General features: G+C 37.5%; 1 protein-coding gene across 4 annotated transcripts; it reads left to right on the top strand.

Moving 5' to 3' along the window:
- Positions 1-439: 439 nt before the first annotated feature.
- On the top strand, positions 440-14365 carry fbxw11a (F-box and WD repeat domain containing 11a). Of its 4 annotated transcripts, XM_065275189.1 has the most exons (14): positions 441-595; positions 1982-2086; positions 4549-4617; positions 5110-5329; positions 5810-5996; positions 6476-6566; positions 6690-6827; positions 9277-9395; positions 10669-10918; positions 10995-11113; positions 11248-11358; positions 11571-11649; positions 11801-11965; positions 12133-14365. In XM_065275189.1, exons 1-13 carry the CDS (start codon positions 557-559, stop codon positions 11960-11962), a joined length of 1689 nt encoding a protein of 562 aa, XP_065131261.1. In that variant the 5' UTR covers positions 441-556; the 3' UTR covers positions 11963-11965; positions 12133-14365. The 4 variants fall into 4 exon arrangements, 3 of the variants coding, with proteins under 3 accessions (XP_065131261.1, XP_065131262.1, XP_065131263.1); XR_010537974.2 differs by lacking the exon at positions 12133-14365 and having other exon boundaries at positions 440-595; positions 11248-11456; positions 11801-11860; XM_065275190.2 differs by lacking the exon at positions 1982-2086 and having other exon boundaries at positions 443-595.
- The last annotated feature ends 687 nt before the right edge of the window (positions 14366-15052 follow it).

Raw genomic sequence — 15052 nt, 5'->3', positions numbered from 1 at the left:
CAGTCTATTTTTCCATCTGCAATAGACCATCAGTCTTTCCACATGACTTTATCCTCTATTTCTCGTCTGATGACTTCAATCCAGCAGTTGGTCAAAAAGCCTTACAAAAAAATTTATTCTAAATGTTAATTTAACCCAGCTGCTGGGTTCATCCCTTTTTAACCTTTTTTTTTTAAACAAATTTACTTGAGTTAATAAGACAAGACAAATTGTAGTATTACTGTAGGCTAAACGCAGTTTACCATAATAAATACTACATTATTTTTCATGTGGGACACTCGATTTATTACCCTGTCCTTATTCATAATTTGCCGAAAATTAACAATTTTCTAATTTGTTAATATTATTCTGAAAATGTGCAGTACCTAAACTGTGCAGAGGGTGGTGGTAAAAAGTCGGAACGTAAGAGGATAAGAGAAGCGGAATGATGGGACTCTTATTTTGATGTTCGGTCTGTTTTATTTGCGCTTTATTTTTGTTTGTTATTTCTGGCTTCGCTCGGGTTCACGGACGGGTTTCCATTTTCACGGCTGGACGCGAACAGAAAAACAATAACATGGATCCGGACATGGAGGACAAAACCCTGGAGCTGATGGTACGTTCGAACTGAAATGTACGGAAAACACAGAATCCCCAAAATGTGATGTTTATATTTATTCCAATGTACTACGAAGCTCCTACTGAGGGCGACGGACGATATAAAGCCAACGGAGCGAATCGATGCTGTACACCGATGCTGTAATGTGGCTGCTAAAATCATCCATTTGAGTGATGTCATTAAAATGCGGTGATGTTTTGACTCATATGTGTCGTGTGAAAGTCGAGATGCGTTTGTGTTTTACTGCAGGGTCCGAGCGCTCATTGCGGCAACGCTGCGCCACTGCTTTATGTGCCTCATCAAACACAGATTATATGCGCTTGATAGTTTACAATAAATATACGATTTATATAGCACACATGGTTTATATGCGCGTCATTTATCGCTTATACAGTCAATTTGTGCTTCATATACCACATTCCGTGTATATGCGCGTCATATATTGCTTTCGGTCTATAAAAGCATATATTTTATATGCAGTCTATAAGCGCTTCGTACAGTCTCAATCAATAATGCACTAATGCTCTGAAATATTTGATATCTACATCCCTGTCAAAAAAATGTTAAATCGCAAACAGTTGTATTTTAGATGTAAACAATGGACAGGAGAGTATAGCTGTGTTATAATTATTTTAGTCTTTAAAGTTCAGCTGTTGTGAACGGGTGTTTAACTTTTACTTCAGATTTTGGAGAATTTCTAATTTGTTAATAGTAGTTTGTGATCTAGAAACCAAACAACCCCAAAAATATTGCTGCATTTTAGATATTCATGTGAAGTTAAGGTTTCATTGGGTGTCCATTCACAAACACACACCTCATCACTGCTGCATGAATGTTTTAAATTATACTAATGTTTTTTTAGTCTATAATAAACTGAACACATAATCATATACTAATAGGCCACTCCCCCTATGCTCCACCCACCCACTCATGATGTTGTTTGTTGTTTTGTGTTTGCAGGAGTGTGTGTGTGTTTGTGTAGCTCACTGTTGCTCTAACGCTGTTTTTTTTCTCTCACTTGACTCTCTCTCTCTCCTTCTATTGTTCACACTCTCACTCGTTCGTCTCTGTCACATCACGTTTTTAATTTATTATTTGCATATGCTTGCTGCTATCTGGCCTCTCTCTTGCTGTCTTTCACTCTCTCGCTTGCACTGTTTATTTCCTTATCTTTTTCTTTCTCTTTATCTCTTTCTTTTTCATTTTCTCTATTAATTTCTCAATTTATTATCATTATTTTGTCTTTGTTTTTTCTCTCTATGCCTTCTCTCTTGCTATTCTTACGTTCCCTGCTGTTATCGTATCTTCTGCTCTCTCTATCTCTGCATCTCTCTTTCTCCGATGCGCTCTCTCTCTCTCTCTCTCTTTCTCTTTCACTCACAGTGTTCTTTGCCTCGTTCTGTCTGGCTGGGTTGTTCCTCGGTGGCCGAGAGTCTGTGTGCTCTTAGATGCCTGCAGAGCCTCCCCACCTCCCGGGCCCACAACCAGGTTCTGCTCTCCTCTTTAGTACCTCCTAAGTGCTCCTTTCCGCTCCTCTTGCTCTGCTCCTCAGTGTTCTTCTCTGCTGCTCCGCTCCTCACCGCTCCTCTCTGTTTGTCTCACTCTGCTCCTCAGTACTCTCTTGGAGCTCTGCTTCTCTCGCTTTGCTCTGCTACTAACTGCTCCTCAACGCCATTTTGTGCTCTGCTTCTCATAGCTTGCTGCTATTTGCTCTGCTCCACACCGCTCCTCTCTGTTTGTCTCTTTCTGCTCCTCAGTGGGCTTCTCTGCTCTGCTCCTCTTTGCTCTGCTCCTCACCACTTGTTTGTCTCATCAGATGTTTTGTGCTAGGTTGTGTTAGCTTCTTAAAGGGATTGTTTAACCAAAATTTAAATTTGCAGTTTATTTTCTCACCGTCAGGCCATTTTCTTTTGTAGAAGAACAAATAACATATTTTGCAGAAAACCCAGTGCCCCACTTTGAGAGTTTAAAAAAATAGATATCCAATACAAAAGTTTTGTACTGTCCCCTTCCGCTTTATAGGTGGTGCTAAGAGGCTTGTTTGCCAAACAGCACAAAGAGAAAATTGTGTTTAGCAGAGGCTCCTGCATTAACGCTAATAATGCTGTAAAAACATTCAGTTACCTGCAAAAATTGATCTATTGGCTTCCTGAGAAATCAATACTTTACCAGTATGTCACCAGGAGTCATAGGGATGTCTTTGGGATATATCTGCTTTTTGAACTCTAAAGGTTGCAAGGTTGACTTGCATTTTTGATTCAGAGAGCGCTGGGGTTTCTTAAATCGGATGGACTGAGGGTGGTGAGTAAATAAAAAGCAATTTTTTATTTTTGTGTTAACTATCCCTTTAACTCTTGATTAGTGGTTGACCAGTTGATAAAACCAATATGTAGCTTTTTGTGATAATAATGTGACCATAATTTATTAATTTGTGACAAGAGTATGCAGCAAACCAGCACAAACCTAATTTTTTGGTAATTTTATGTATAATATCTAAAATAATATCTATTACAATACATTTAAACATCTATAACAATTTTTGTATTTAATATTTTCACTTCCAGACAATTTCATAAAAAAAACTGTAAATTTTCTTCTTTAAAACAAGGCCAAAATTAGGCTTCTAGACAAAAAAGCCAGAGTTATATTAATTTGAAGGTGTACATTAGCTGCTAAAGGGTTGGGCAATTAATACTTTTGTAGTGAAATAGGTAAACTAGTTATAATCTGTATCTTATTTCTTATTGCGTCCTGCTATATTAAACACAGTGAGTGTTTTAAGTAGTTATCAAGTTATTATTTAGTATATTTTTATTCATTAATTGTTTATTTTTTACAATAGATTTGGTGAGGTTCTGTGTTCTTGCTTTGTTAATAAATGTTCTATGTTTAGCAGTTTTGAGTAGGGATCATTCACTGATATGATGTAAATGGATCTATTGGCATTATCAGCTCAGACAGAAAAATGGTTGACCACTAATGGTTATTGTAAGAGCTTCTGTCTCATTGAGAAAGAGAGAGAGACAGAGAGAATGAGAGAGAGAGAATGAATTACTGTAAATAGAAAATTCAGTGGTTTTTGAAGTGATGTGCATGGACTGAATTCAGAGAGACATTTGTCTGTGTGTCTGCTTTCTTCAGTATGTTCAGTGTGTTATGTTAAAATAAATGTTACTGTTGTGTAAGATTTCCGAGGAGAGTCACATGATGTAATGATTTCTCTTTTTCTTGTACATTTTTGTTTGCATGTTAAACTGCTCTTGAATGTTTTATCCAGAATGCATCATTTGTAATAGCCAAATGGCCACTGTAGCTTTTTCCCAATTTAAGGGCTGCGACCTAAGGACGCGACCTCAGAAAACAAGCACTCGATCTCGACTGAAATGAGGCGGTCTATCCTTTCAAGGATCCTGTTTTTCCTGTCAGCAGGACACAGCAACAGAGACATTACTAACTTATTTAAATAAATATGGAGCCAGAAAAATATTAATTAGTTTAGAAAATATGACACGTTTTTGATGTAGATTAAACTAACCAACATTGATTAATTTGATATAATCTTAGAAATATACGCAACATACACAGAATAATATTAATACAAAACATAACTTATAATAATGAAAGGTTTTAAATGTTTATTTAAAAAAAATATTCAGCCATTACAGGCGTGCAATGAAGATTAGCCTAGGCTATAAAGGATCCATTCTTCTATCCTAAAAAGCGCTGAGAAATAAGAACACATTTTGAGGCTTAATTTTAAGCACCCTTCGAATTGGGACGGCCTTACTAGCCTTAAGTTGCGCTGCTGTGATGCAATCGTTCTTAGAATATATCTTTAGAAGATCACAGCCTTCGGAATGGGACACAGCTTGTGTATCTTACCTGTCACCTACACTGACAAACAACAATCACATTTAATGCCAATCACATATTTCTCTCTCTGTGTGTAGAACTTGACAGGGATGGAGTCACAAACTAACACAGATGAGGTCTCATCGAAGAAGACATCTTTATATAAGGTTTGTAGGTGTCCTATGTTTACTATAGTTACTTTTTATAGTCACTGAGTGTCTCTGTGATTTTGGTACACGTTAAGATGACACATACGTAGGCTTTGTGACAACATGCATTGCTGTATTCCTGCCTGTTTATGTCTTACAGAAGATGTTGGGTGAAATGCATATATATTTATTGTTTCTATACCTTTTTTGCCATTCCAATAAAACTTTTGAAAACTTTGTTGGTGTAAAGGCAGCATTAGGGTTGCATTACACTCTAGCGCTACCGCGTCGTAGCGATCAAATCATGTCATTGCAGGCCCTTACATCGACAACAAAGATATTTGTTGACAAACTTTTATTGTCCACTAATCGTTTTAGCCCTAAACAAAATACATAATTGGGATTAAAAGTATTTTTAGAAATGGTAAACACAGGGCACACGTGCACAGAACAGAGGCTCAGTTTTGGTCTCGTTTAATGTGTCTTTCTCATGTTGTCCGGGTTCTGCAGTTAGCGAACGGTTCAGTGACGGGTTCGAGGAAGAGGGTGTCTCAAGGGAACTACGAGAAGGAAAGAGATCTGTGCTTCCAGCTGTTTGATCAGTGGTCAGAATCTGATCAGGTGGAGTTTGTGGAGCGTCTCATCTCACGAATGTGCCATTACCAACACGGCCATATAAACACTTACCTTAAACCCATGTTACAGAGAGACTTCATCACCGCGTTGCCAGGTATCTAACGCACATAGACACAAGTCTTAATTTTAAAGCGTTAGTTCACCCCAGAATGAAAATTTTGTATTTTAAAACTTAGTCTTTAGTTCCTCACCCATACCCATAAGACCTTCAATCATTCTTCAGAACCCAAATGAAGATTTTATGAAATCTGAGAGCTTTCTGAGCCCCAATAAAAAGCAAAACATTGTTGAAAAATTGTCCATATGACTACAGCGATTCAATCTTTATTTTATGAAGAGACAAAAATATTTTTTATGCTCATAAAGTCGCCTATTAACAAAAGCTGAGCATCAGTGTGTCCTGAAGATGAACGAAGGTCTTGCAGGTGTGGAACAACATGATGATGAGTAACTAATGACTAAATTGTCATTCCTGGGTGAACACTTCAAAAGAGACAACAAATCTGTTATTCATTTTGACGAGAGTGTTAAGCGGTGTGATTTTCAAATGTGGGATCTCTCTCGGCGTCTACAGCTCAGGGTTTGGATCACATAGCTGAGAACATCTTGTCGTTCCTGGACGCTCGCTCTCTGTGTTCGGCTGAGCTGGTCTGTAGAGAATGGCAGAGGGTCATCTCGGACGGAATGCTCTGGAAGAAACTGATCGAGCGGATGGTCCGTACTGATCTGCTTTGGAAAGGCCTTTCAGAGCGACATCAGTGGTGAGAACACACACGCACGCACGCACGCAGACAGATGGTTTTAAAGCTCACCGTATGCTCAATTTTTAGCATTACACAAAACAGATGTGTGAGTTGTTACAAAAAACAAGTTCTGCATGCAAGATGTTTAATAAATGTTTTCACGTCAACATAACTCGCTCTGAAGTGTTGAATTATTGACAGTAATGTTCAGCTGTCGTTACACCTCGTGTGCATTAGTAATCCAGCCGTTTGCAGTCAATTATTTATCATATATATGATGTGCAATCTGTCTGTCTTTGAGTACGGAGGCTAAACTTAATGTTAATAATCTCGGCACAGACTGGACATCATCATGTGTGTTTGTGTGAATCATGTACAGTATCCGGACAGAGGTGGGTGGAGACTCGATTAGTTCATGTCTGAACCAGCTGATCTGTGAAAATGTATTTGAGATGTCTCTGAGACTGACTTGCTTGTTTCTGATGGTTTGTTAACAGGGAGAAATATTTATTTAAGAACCGAACGAACGAGGTCCCGCCCAATTCGTACTATCATTCACTTTATCCCAAAATTATACAGGACATTGAGGTGAGTCGCTACGTCTCCAAATGTTCATGTCTCTTACTCATTTATTTTTTTTGGGTTGTTGATTCATCCATCGGTCCTGTCACCCTCTCACTAGCTCAGATTCTCCTCTTCTATTTCTTTCAGACGATTGAAGCAAACTGGCGTTGTGGTCGTCACAATCTTCAGAGGATTCAGTGCCGGTCAGAGAACAGTAAAGGAGTTTATTGCCTTCAGTACGATGATGAGAAGATCATCAGCGGCCTACGAGACAACTCTATCAAAGTATTTGTCCACCCGTCTGTCTGCTGCTCTGTCTATCTGACTATTAGCGGTGTAACAATACATTGATTTGGATCGATCAAATGCCTAACTATACGATCTATCAATGCCAAACGTAAAATTTTAATATGAGGCTTCTGTGTTTTGACACTTTCTGCATGTAAAGTCCACCTACGCACTTCCACCAAAAGCATGCCTTTTCGTTTGCAAAAATAATACTGTGCGTCAGATTGCAATGCAACATTAAATTGGTGTTGGGAGACAATTGTGTGTCTGCTGATGGATGTTGTTTAAATATAGAAAAATCGATCAGTATACTCCTGTATCGAATCCATTTGAAATCGTATCACTGATTTTTTTCGAAGTACCGGCAATAGACTGAGAGTAGGCAGTGTTTTGTGGCTGTTCGATCGTGTTCGACCACTACACAACAAAATCAGTCCAGTCGAATGCTTTTTCAACTACCTCTAAATGTGATTGAAAGTGGACAAGCTCAAAATGATTTACAAGTATACCTATCTTCTGCCACTGCAGTGATACAGTCACAAAAAAATTGATGTTGCTTTATGTTTTTAATCCCGAACATCTTTCCTCCAATTTTTGATTGTAACAGTGGGATGCTCTCTCTGAATGGTAAAGCCTGGACTGGAGTATAGTTAGTTTTTTTGCGCTGTTTAATGCACAGCCTTGCAAAGCACAGTTTATTTGACTTGTACGTATGTACAGACGTTCGACGCGTGCATCTACATACTCCTGTAGTCGTATGCACGACCTATGCTTGCAAAATAAGCGCGGTTACAAAAATATGGCAGTGCACATTTAGTGCTTGCGTACTATTCTATTGACGAAATTTTCAGGGATGTGATTTTTCCATATAAATACGGATTTCTGTATTTTGTGACCTTGGTGGGATGACTTGTCTAAATAACGTAAATCCACTGAGTTTTATTTTTGCGATGGTGGTGGGGTATGTGTGCATGTTGGATGACAGCGAAATGCGCGTCTACTTGTATCCCAGACATTAGGTCTGTTTAAGTTCAGGTAGTGCCACAAAAAACCGACAGGTAGGTGACATCAAAGTACCACGAGAGTGATTCAAAAAATATTAAGGAAGTCTGCTTTCGAATTGCTCTCGCGCTACTTTAATGTCATCCGCCTTTTCTGTGTTCTTCATCATACACGTGACTGTTGAGGATGCGCAGAGCGACTACATTCAGGACGTAAAGTCATCAGTCGACTTGTTTTGGGTTCCTTCCTTATTTTTTGTCCTTGGCCAATCACATGCCTGAATTGTGCCTCACGCGCACTGCATCCAGGATTCACAAGGGATTATATTTGGCAGTGTTTTGTCGTTTTTAAGCTAAAAGCAACCTCTGAAACTGGTCTTTAATATAGAACGTTTTTTTTAAACTATATAGTTGTCGTTATCGTCCATAGTGTGAATGGCCTTTAACTCTTTCCATGCCGTTGATGAGTTATCTCAACGAGTTATCTCGTCAATTAAGAGAAAACGCTTTTCTGAGTATGACAAGTTTTTACAGCAATCCATATTTCTGCTATTATCCACCAGGTGGCACTCTTACCTAACTTATAAAACACGGAAAAATCCACTGAGGCCAAAAACATTTAAAACACTGTGTATGTTTTGATTATCACTCCGAATCTGATCTCTATGTTTGAAGAAACCTACACATATTTGAGAGGGATTAAAAAGAGAACTAATTGAGATAGGATGAAACGCTTTTGTTTGTTTAAAAGTAGAGGGTTGATATATTGTATTTTCATATACAGTACTCTGCAAAAGTCTTAGGCCACCATGCCACAATTACATTTGTTGTTTTTGCAATGTTATAGTGATCGTATATGATTGTTTCTCAGTCTGGAATACATTCAGAAAATATAGTAAATGTGTATACTATAGTATTAAAAACTGTATAAAAATTTGAAGTTTTTAGGATTAAAAAAAGAAGAACATTAGTGTTTTAATGAAGAAAATTTTCTGCAAGGCATTAAACTTTTGTGAAAATCATAAAAAAATGCTGCCGTTGGCTGGCAACGTTTAAAAAAACGCTGGCAGGGAAAGAGTTAAAGTGATAGTTCACACAAAAAATTTAATTGTGTAATCATTTTCTCACTTTTGTGGTGGGTTTTTTTTAACTCTGAGTTTCTTTGTGTTGAATACAAAAAGATATTTTAATAAATTTATGGTAAGCACACAGTTGACTTTACCCATTGACTTCCATAGTATTTGCTTTTCCTACTATGGAAATCTATTGTGTGGTTACCATCGTTTATCAAAATATCTTCTTTTGTGTTCAACATAACAAAGAAACTGTGAATGATGACAGAATTTTCATTTTTTGGGTGAACTATCCCTTTAAATGGCAGTGCAAGTTATACAATACATAGGGCTGTCTGTCTGTTTCTCATTTTCTCTCTCTCACTCTCTCAGATTTGGGATAAACAGTCTCTGGAGTGTCTAAAGATTCTGACGGGTCACACTGGATCAGTTCTGTGTCTACAGTATGATGAAAGAGTCATAGTGACAGGCTCCTCTGATTCTACTGTTAGGTACGCACACACGTTTCCTGTCTGGTTTATATTATATAAACCTTGATATTCTGTGTGTTGAAGTTCAACTCATTGCTTGAAAAGCTGTAAGGTCTCCATGGAAACACAGACCTCACTTCCCTAGCAACTGTTCAAAGATCCTGCCAACCTCCGTTACCCTTTCATGCATGTGTGCTTGCTAAGGCTGGGCGGTGTGTCGAGTTTTGGTAATGAGACAATACCATCCATATGGGTATGGTGTGATATGACCCTTCTTTTTTGCAAAAGAAACTCTGCCAGAAATGTACACTGAGGTCAGACATAAGCTTTCCAACCCACTCGCATTTTGTGAAGTTGTATATTTTTAAACAGGGAGGACCCCTTTGCCTTTGAATTTAATTTTCATCATATACTGTTGTGATCGTGACATCTCACGTGAGGCAATTATATCTTTCAGGCACATAAATCAAATTTTGATTTTAGGATGTTTTACTATTTAAAAGCTGCAGAAACTTTTTTATATATGGCTTAAAGGGATAGTTCACCCAAACAGAGGTGTAAAATACTTAAGTATTTTAGTTACATTTTCCAAGCATCTGTGCTTTATCAGAGTGTTTGTCATGGGAAAAAATTTACTTATCTTTACTAAAAAATTTTCACTACATTCTAAAGCATAGAATCATACTGTATATTCATTATATATTGCATATTAAAATTGATTTAATGCCTAATTACATAAAAATTGAGTAAACCTGTATACATTTCTTTGTTCTGATGAACACAAAGGAAGATATTCTAAGAAATGTTTGTAAGCAAACTGTTCGTGGACCCCATTCACTTCCATAGTAGGATAAAAGAATACTATGGAAGTAAATGGTGTCCATGAATGCTTTGGTTACAAACATTTCTCAAAATGTTTTCCTTTGTGTTGATCAGAACAACGATATTTATACAGTTTCTTAACAACTTGAGGGTGAGTAAACAATGACATACTTTTCATTTTTGGGTGAACTATCCCTTTAAATAAAAAATATTATATAAGTAAAACTCAATGTGTGGCTTCTGCACTTCTACACGGGAATATCCTAGTTTAGGTTTCTATAAGTGAAACATCGGAGTAGATATCTATTTTAGTTTTTCTACGATTAGTCGATTAATCGCAAAAATAATCGTCCGATTAATCGGTTATGAAAATAATAATTAGTTGCAGCCCCACTTCATTTACTTAGTTTAACAGCTCTCTGTCTCTCTCTCTCTCTCTCTCTCTCTCTCTCTCTCTCTCTCTCTCTCTCAGGGTGTGGGATGTTGGTTCTGGTGAGGTCCTGAACACTCTGATCCATCACAACGAGGCGGTTCTGCACCTGCGGTTCTCAAACGGGCTGATGGTCACATGCTCTAAAGATCGCTCTATTGCGGTGTGGGACATGGCGTCTGCCACCGACATCAGTCTACGCCGGGTGCTCGTGGGTCACCGTGCGGCGGTAAACGTGGTGGACTTTGACGACAAATACATCGTGTCTGCATCTGGAGACAGAACCATTAAAGTGAGAGAGGGGTGGGTGATGCGGAGCTGTAGTGTTTTAAAGTCAGAGGTAAAGATAGTTGTGTGTGTGTTCGTAGGTATGGAGCACTAGCACGTGTGAGTTTGTGCGGACACTTAACGGTCATAAGCGCGGCATCGCCTGCCTTCAGTATCGAGACAGACTTGTGGTCAGTGGATCTTCAGACAACACCATCAGGTGAGAGAGGCATCATGCTGTATTTTCACACGACTCCATGTTTCTGTGTCAAATAGCTGTATAATCTCACTTGAGATGTTTTTAGTTTCTGTAAAATTGATTTGGTTTAAACTAAACTCTGTTTGTGTGTTCAGGTTGTGGGACATTGAATGCGGTGCTTGTCTGCGTGTTTTGGAGGGTCATGAGGAGCTTGTCCGTTGCATCAGATTCGACAACAAAAGGATTGTGAGCGGAGCCTATGATGGGTGAATACATGCTAATACAAAAACATTATTTGCAAGGACATTTACATTAAGCATTCGGCAGACGCTTTTATCCAAAACGATTTACAGTGTACTACAAGGTATACATATTTATTTTTTATCAGATTCAGTATGCGTGTTCCTTGGGTTCGAACCCGTTAAAAGAAATCTATTTAATGTCATAAACCCCAGATTCACTTTCTATCTCTTTGCAGGAAAATTAAAGTTTGGGATTTGCAGGCTGCTTTGGACCCGCGGGCACCTGCCAGTACACTTTGTCTGCGCACACTTGTGGTGAGAATAAATACGATATAAGTGTTGTGGGTATTAAATCTGATCTGATGATTTGATCAGTCATATTCCTGAGGTTAAAGTTTTTTTACTTTTAGTATGCTTGAGTATGCTATCCTGCTTAAATGCATGTTGTCATGGTTACCTCTTACAGGAGCATTCCGGCCGTGTGTTCCGACTGCAGTTTGACGAGTTCCAGATTATTAGCAGTTCCCATGACGACACAATCCTTATATGGGACTTCCTGAACGTTTCCAACAATGGACAGCCAGACGGACGATCGCCCTCACGAACTTACACGTACATCTCCAGATAGCAGGTACACACAAACTCACACACACACACACACACACACACACACACACACACACACACACACACACACATACAAAAATGTATTCTGTTGGAAATTTCTTATTTAGTAGTTGTTTTGTTTTGTTTTTCTTGAATTTTTTTTTTTAAATCATCTGTCTGTCTCACTTTCAGGTGCCTCTTCTGTGTGCTAGTGTTTCCTGGGAGAGCTAAGAGCTGATTGGTTGGTGGCCGTGTCCATCAAGGAATGATGTCAGGGGGCTGCCTCCTCTTCTCTGTCTGGCTATAAACTTTTACATTTCTGTAATCACGCTTTGCCAATTGCACACTAAAGACACATGCTACACTACACACTCAAAAAAAAAACACATGCGAAATTCAAAACCAAGCTGTTTTAGCACTGTTCTGCTTTTGTATAGTGGGAATATAAGAAGCACAAAAACAGAGACGTTTGAAACCGTATTTTACTGCTGCTCAGATAACCAGAGGAATGGCGTGCTGAAGCTTTGCACCGATAGCTCATATCTACAGGAGGATATTTGGATTCTCCAGAAAGTGACGTACCCTTGATCGAAATCTGCGTATGGACAGAAGACTTTCTGAACCGCTTTAAAAGAAAGAGACTTTGTAGAAGAAAACAAACTCTTGCAGAAATGAAAGTTAAGAGAGTACTGAAAGGCGTGTTGCCTCGATGTTTTCTCAGCACACCTCTCTTTGGGATCACGGACACAACTAGTTATTCAGGATGGTTTTGTGAAGTGGAGGACAGCATGCATGTGAAGTTCAGCTGGATGCCTCTTACCCTCTGTCTTTTGTTTTTTAATTGTTTTTTATTTGACTTCATCTCTTTGTTATGGTTGTGCTAAACATTGTAAATGTTCCCCACTCAGTGTCTTGTTTTATTTCTGTTTCTCTGCCTGCCTGTTCATTGAGGGCTGACTAGTTATAAACAGAACTGTCTTGTCAGATTGTGTTGTATATTACAAGAGGTTTTTTTTTTAGGAAAAGATATCGTGAATAAAGAACTTGACAATGTTGAGTGTGGTGCACGAGGCCTGCATGTTTTCACCTGTGATCGGTTTCTCTTTTAGGTTAACTACTGCCAGGTACGGTTTGAAGAGAATCTTGCTTATCCAGTTAATTAAAAAGAGTTAACTCTTAACTGTCAGGTAACCAGCTATAGACATTTAGTTTAATCCCTGCTGAAAAAACCCATTAGGCTGGTTTAAGCTGGTCCCCTAACCTGGTTTTAGGTGTTTTAGCAGACTGGTTTTACAGGGAGTGACTATCTTAAACCAGGTCAGTGGGTCTTAGCTAGTTTAAACCAGAAGTAGCTGGTCAAAGCATTGTCAAGCTGAAGGGTCAGCTGGTCTCCCATACAACAAAAAAAGAAATAATAATAATTCAAATAAAATTATAAATATATCTCAAAATATATTTTTTTTTACAAAAAATATATTTTCACCAACATATATTTATTTTTTAAAACAATATTTCAAAATATACAAAAAATTTTTTGGTGAAAAATATATTTTTGTAAATGTATTCCAAAATATATTTTAGCAATTTTCTTTATTTTTTTTTTAAACATTTAAAAATATATTTAGCCCTCCATATATTTCAGTCCAAGGAAATATATTCATGTCACAGAAGAAAAACTTTGTGTTACAAATCTGTAGACAACGAAATATATTTTTAACTTCAAAAATAGGCTATACTTTATTAAACAAACCTGTGTTTAGCGTATAAAAAATATTTTTAGAAAGCAAAATATTTTTCACCATATGGGTTGTTAAATTAAAAATGTATTTACTTGTCGAAATATTTGTTGATAAGAATTTAAAAATAAATAAAACTATATATATTTTCAAATTAAAAATATATTTAAGCTTTATTTGATACAAAATTTATCAAGCATTTAGTTAAAACATACTTTTGGCAAGAGAAATTTATTTTTTGCCATATGGACTCTTAGCCTGACCTGCTAAGACCAGCTTGACAGCCCCAAAATTGGACAAAAATCCTCTTAAACCAGCCTACTATACCAGCCAACCAGCTAAGGCTGGTTTTAGCTGTTTTCAGCCTAGATGGCACGGGCATTTGGTAGAAACTGTCATCTGAGCTGGTACTGTGCAGGGCGGCCAACTTTTGAGGTCAGTGAGATTTACAGGGGGTGAGAGTACATGCATGGTTGGCATCTTGGGGTATTAAATAATACAATAATACATTCTTTACTAAAGTAACCATTTGCCAGACAACTTATTTTATAATAGTATGGATTTTGTGCAATTTCTGTGTTGAATTGTTGAAAAAGCCTGCGGATAAAACTGCGGATTGGTTTCCAATACAAATCCAATTAGATTTTATAAATTAAATCGAAATAAAAGCTTTTTCTGAGTCTCTGTTATTATTTTATCTCATTCTATTACTTTTCCTATGGATAAAAGTGCCAAAAAAGTCTAATGACTAATGCAGATTTGATTCAGTTCATAAGAGCAGAGGCGTCAGTTTGTGTTGAAAAGTGGTGGGGACAAAAGATCAGATGAAAAAACATTACAGCAGGACGGGAAAAATATTGAATAACGGCGCATCAAAAATGGGCATAGTGTAGGCTGGTCAACAACACAAAAATATTCAGCATAAAACCCTCAACAATGTCGACTGCACACATGTAACAGTCCCTGCAACATCAGCTCAACCGAACAGTGCCAAAGCACCATACTGTAAAAAAACAGCAGCACCTTAAGTCAATGATTACAATGAAATTCTTTACATATATAAAAGAAAAGACACTATAAGCATACAACACAACACGTGTGACCCTGGACCACAAAACCAGTCAGACACTGCAAAAATGCTTTTCAAGAAAAAAATTCTTAGTATTTTTTTGTCTTGTTTTCAATAAAAATATCTAAAAATTCTTAAATTAAGATACTTTTTTCTTGATGTGCAAAATGACCTAAGAAAATATGTCTAGTTTTTAGACCAAAAATACCAAATGTAAGGGATTTTGTGCATAAAACAAGCAAAAAAATCTGCCAATGGGATAAGCAAAAAAATCTTGAACATTTTTCTTAAACACTAATTTAAAAAA

The sequence above is a fragment of the Paramisgurnus dabryanus genome, chromosome 16, assembly GCF_030506205.2.
Source record: "Paramisgurnus dabryanus chromosome 16, PD_genome_1.1, whole genome shotgun sequence".
In the NCBI taxonomy this organism is placed as follows: Eukaryota; Metazoa; Chordata; class Actinopteri; order Cypriniformes; family Cobitidae; genus Paramisgurnus; species Paramisgurnus dabryanus.
The sequence above is the reverse complement of the archived record's forward strand: the minus strand, read 5'-3'. Positions and strand labels throughout refer to the sequence as shown.

Coding starts and splice junctions, on each gene's coding strand:
- fbxw11a (XM_065275189.1), top strand. CDS start 557: ATGGATCCGGACATGGAGGACAAAACCCTGGAGCTGATG. Junction 596..1,981: donor ACAAAACCCTGGAGCTGATG/GTACGTTCGAAC, acceptor TTTCACTCACAG/TGTTCTTTGCCTCGTTCTGT. Junction 9,396..10,668: donor TCCTCTGATTCTACTGTTAG/GTACGCACACAC, acceptor TCTCTCTCTCAG/GGTGTGGGATGTTGGTTCTG.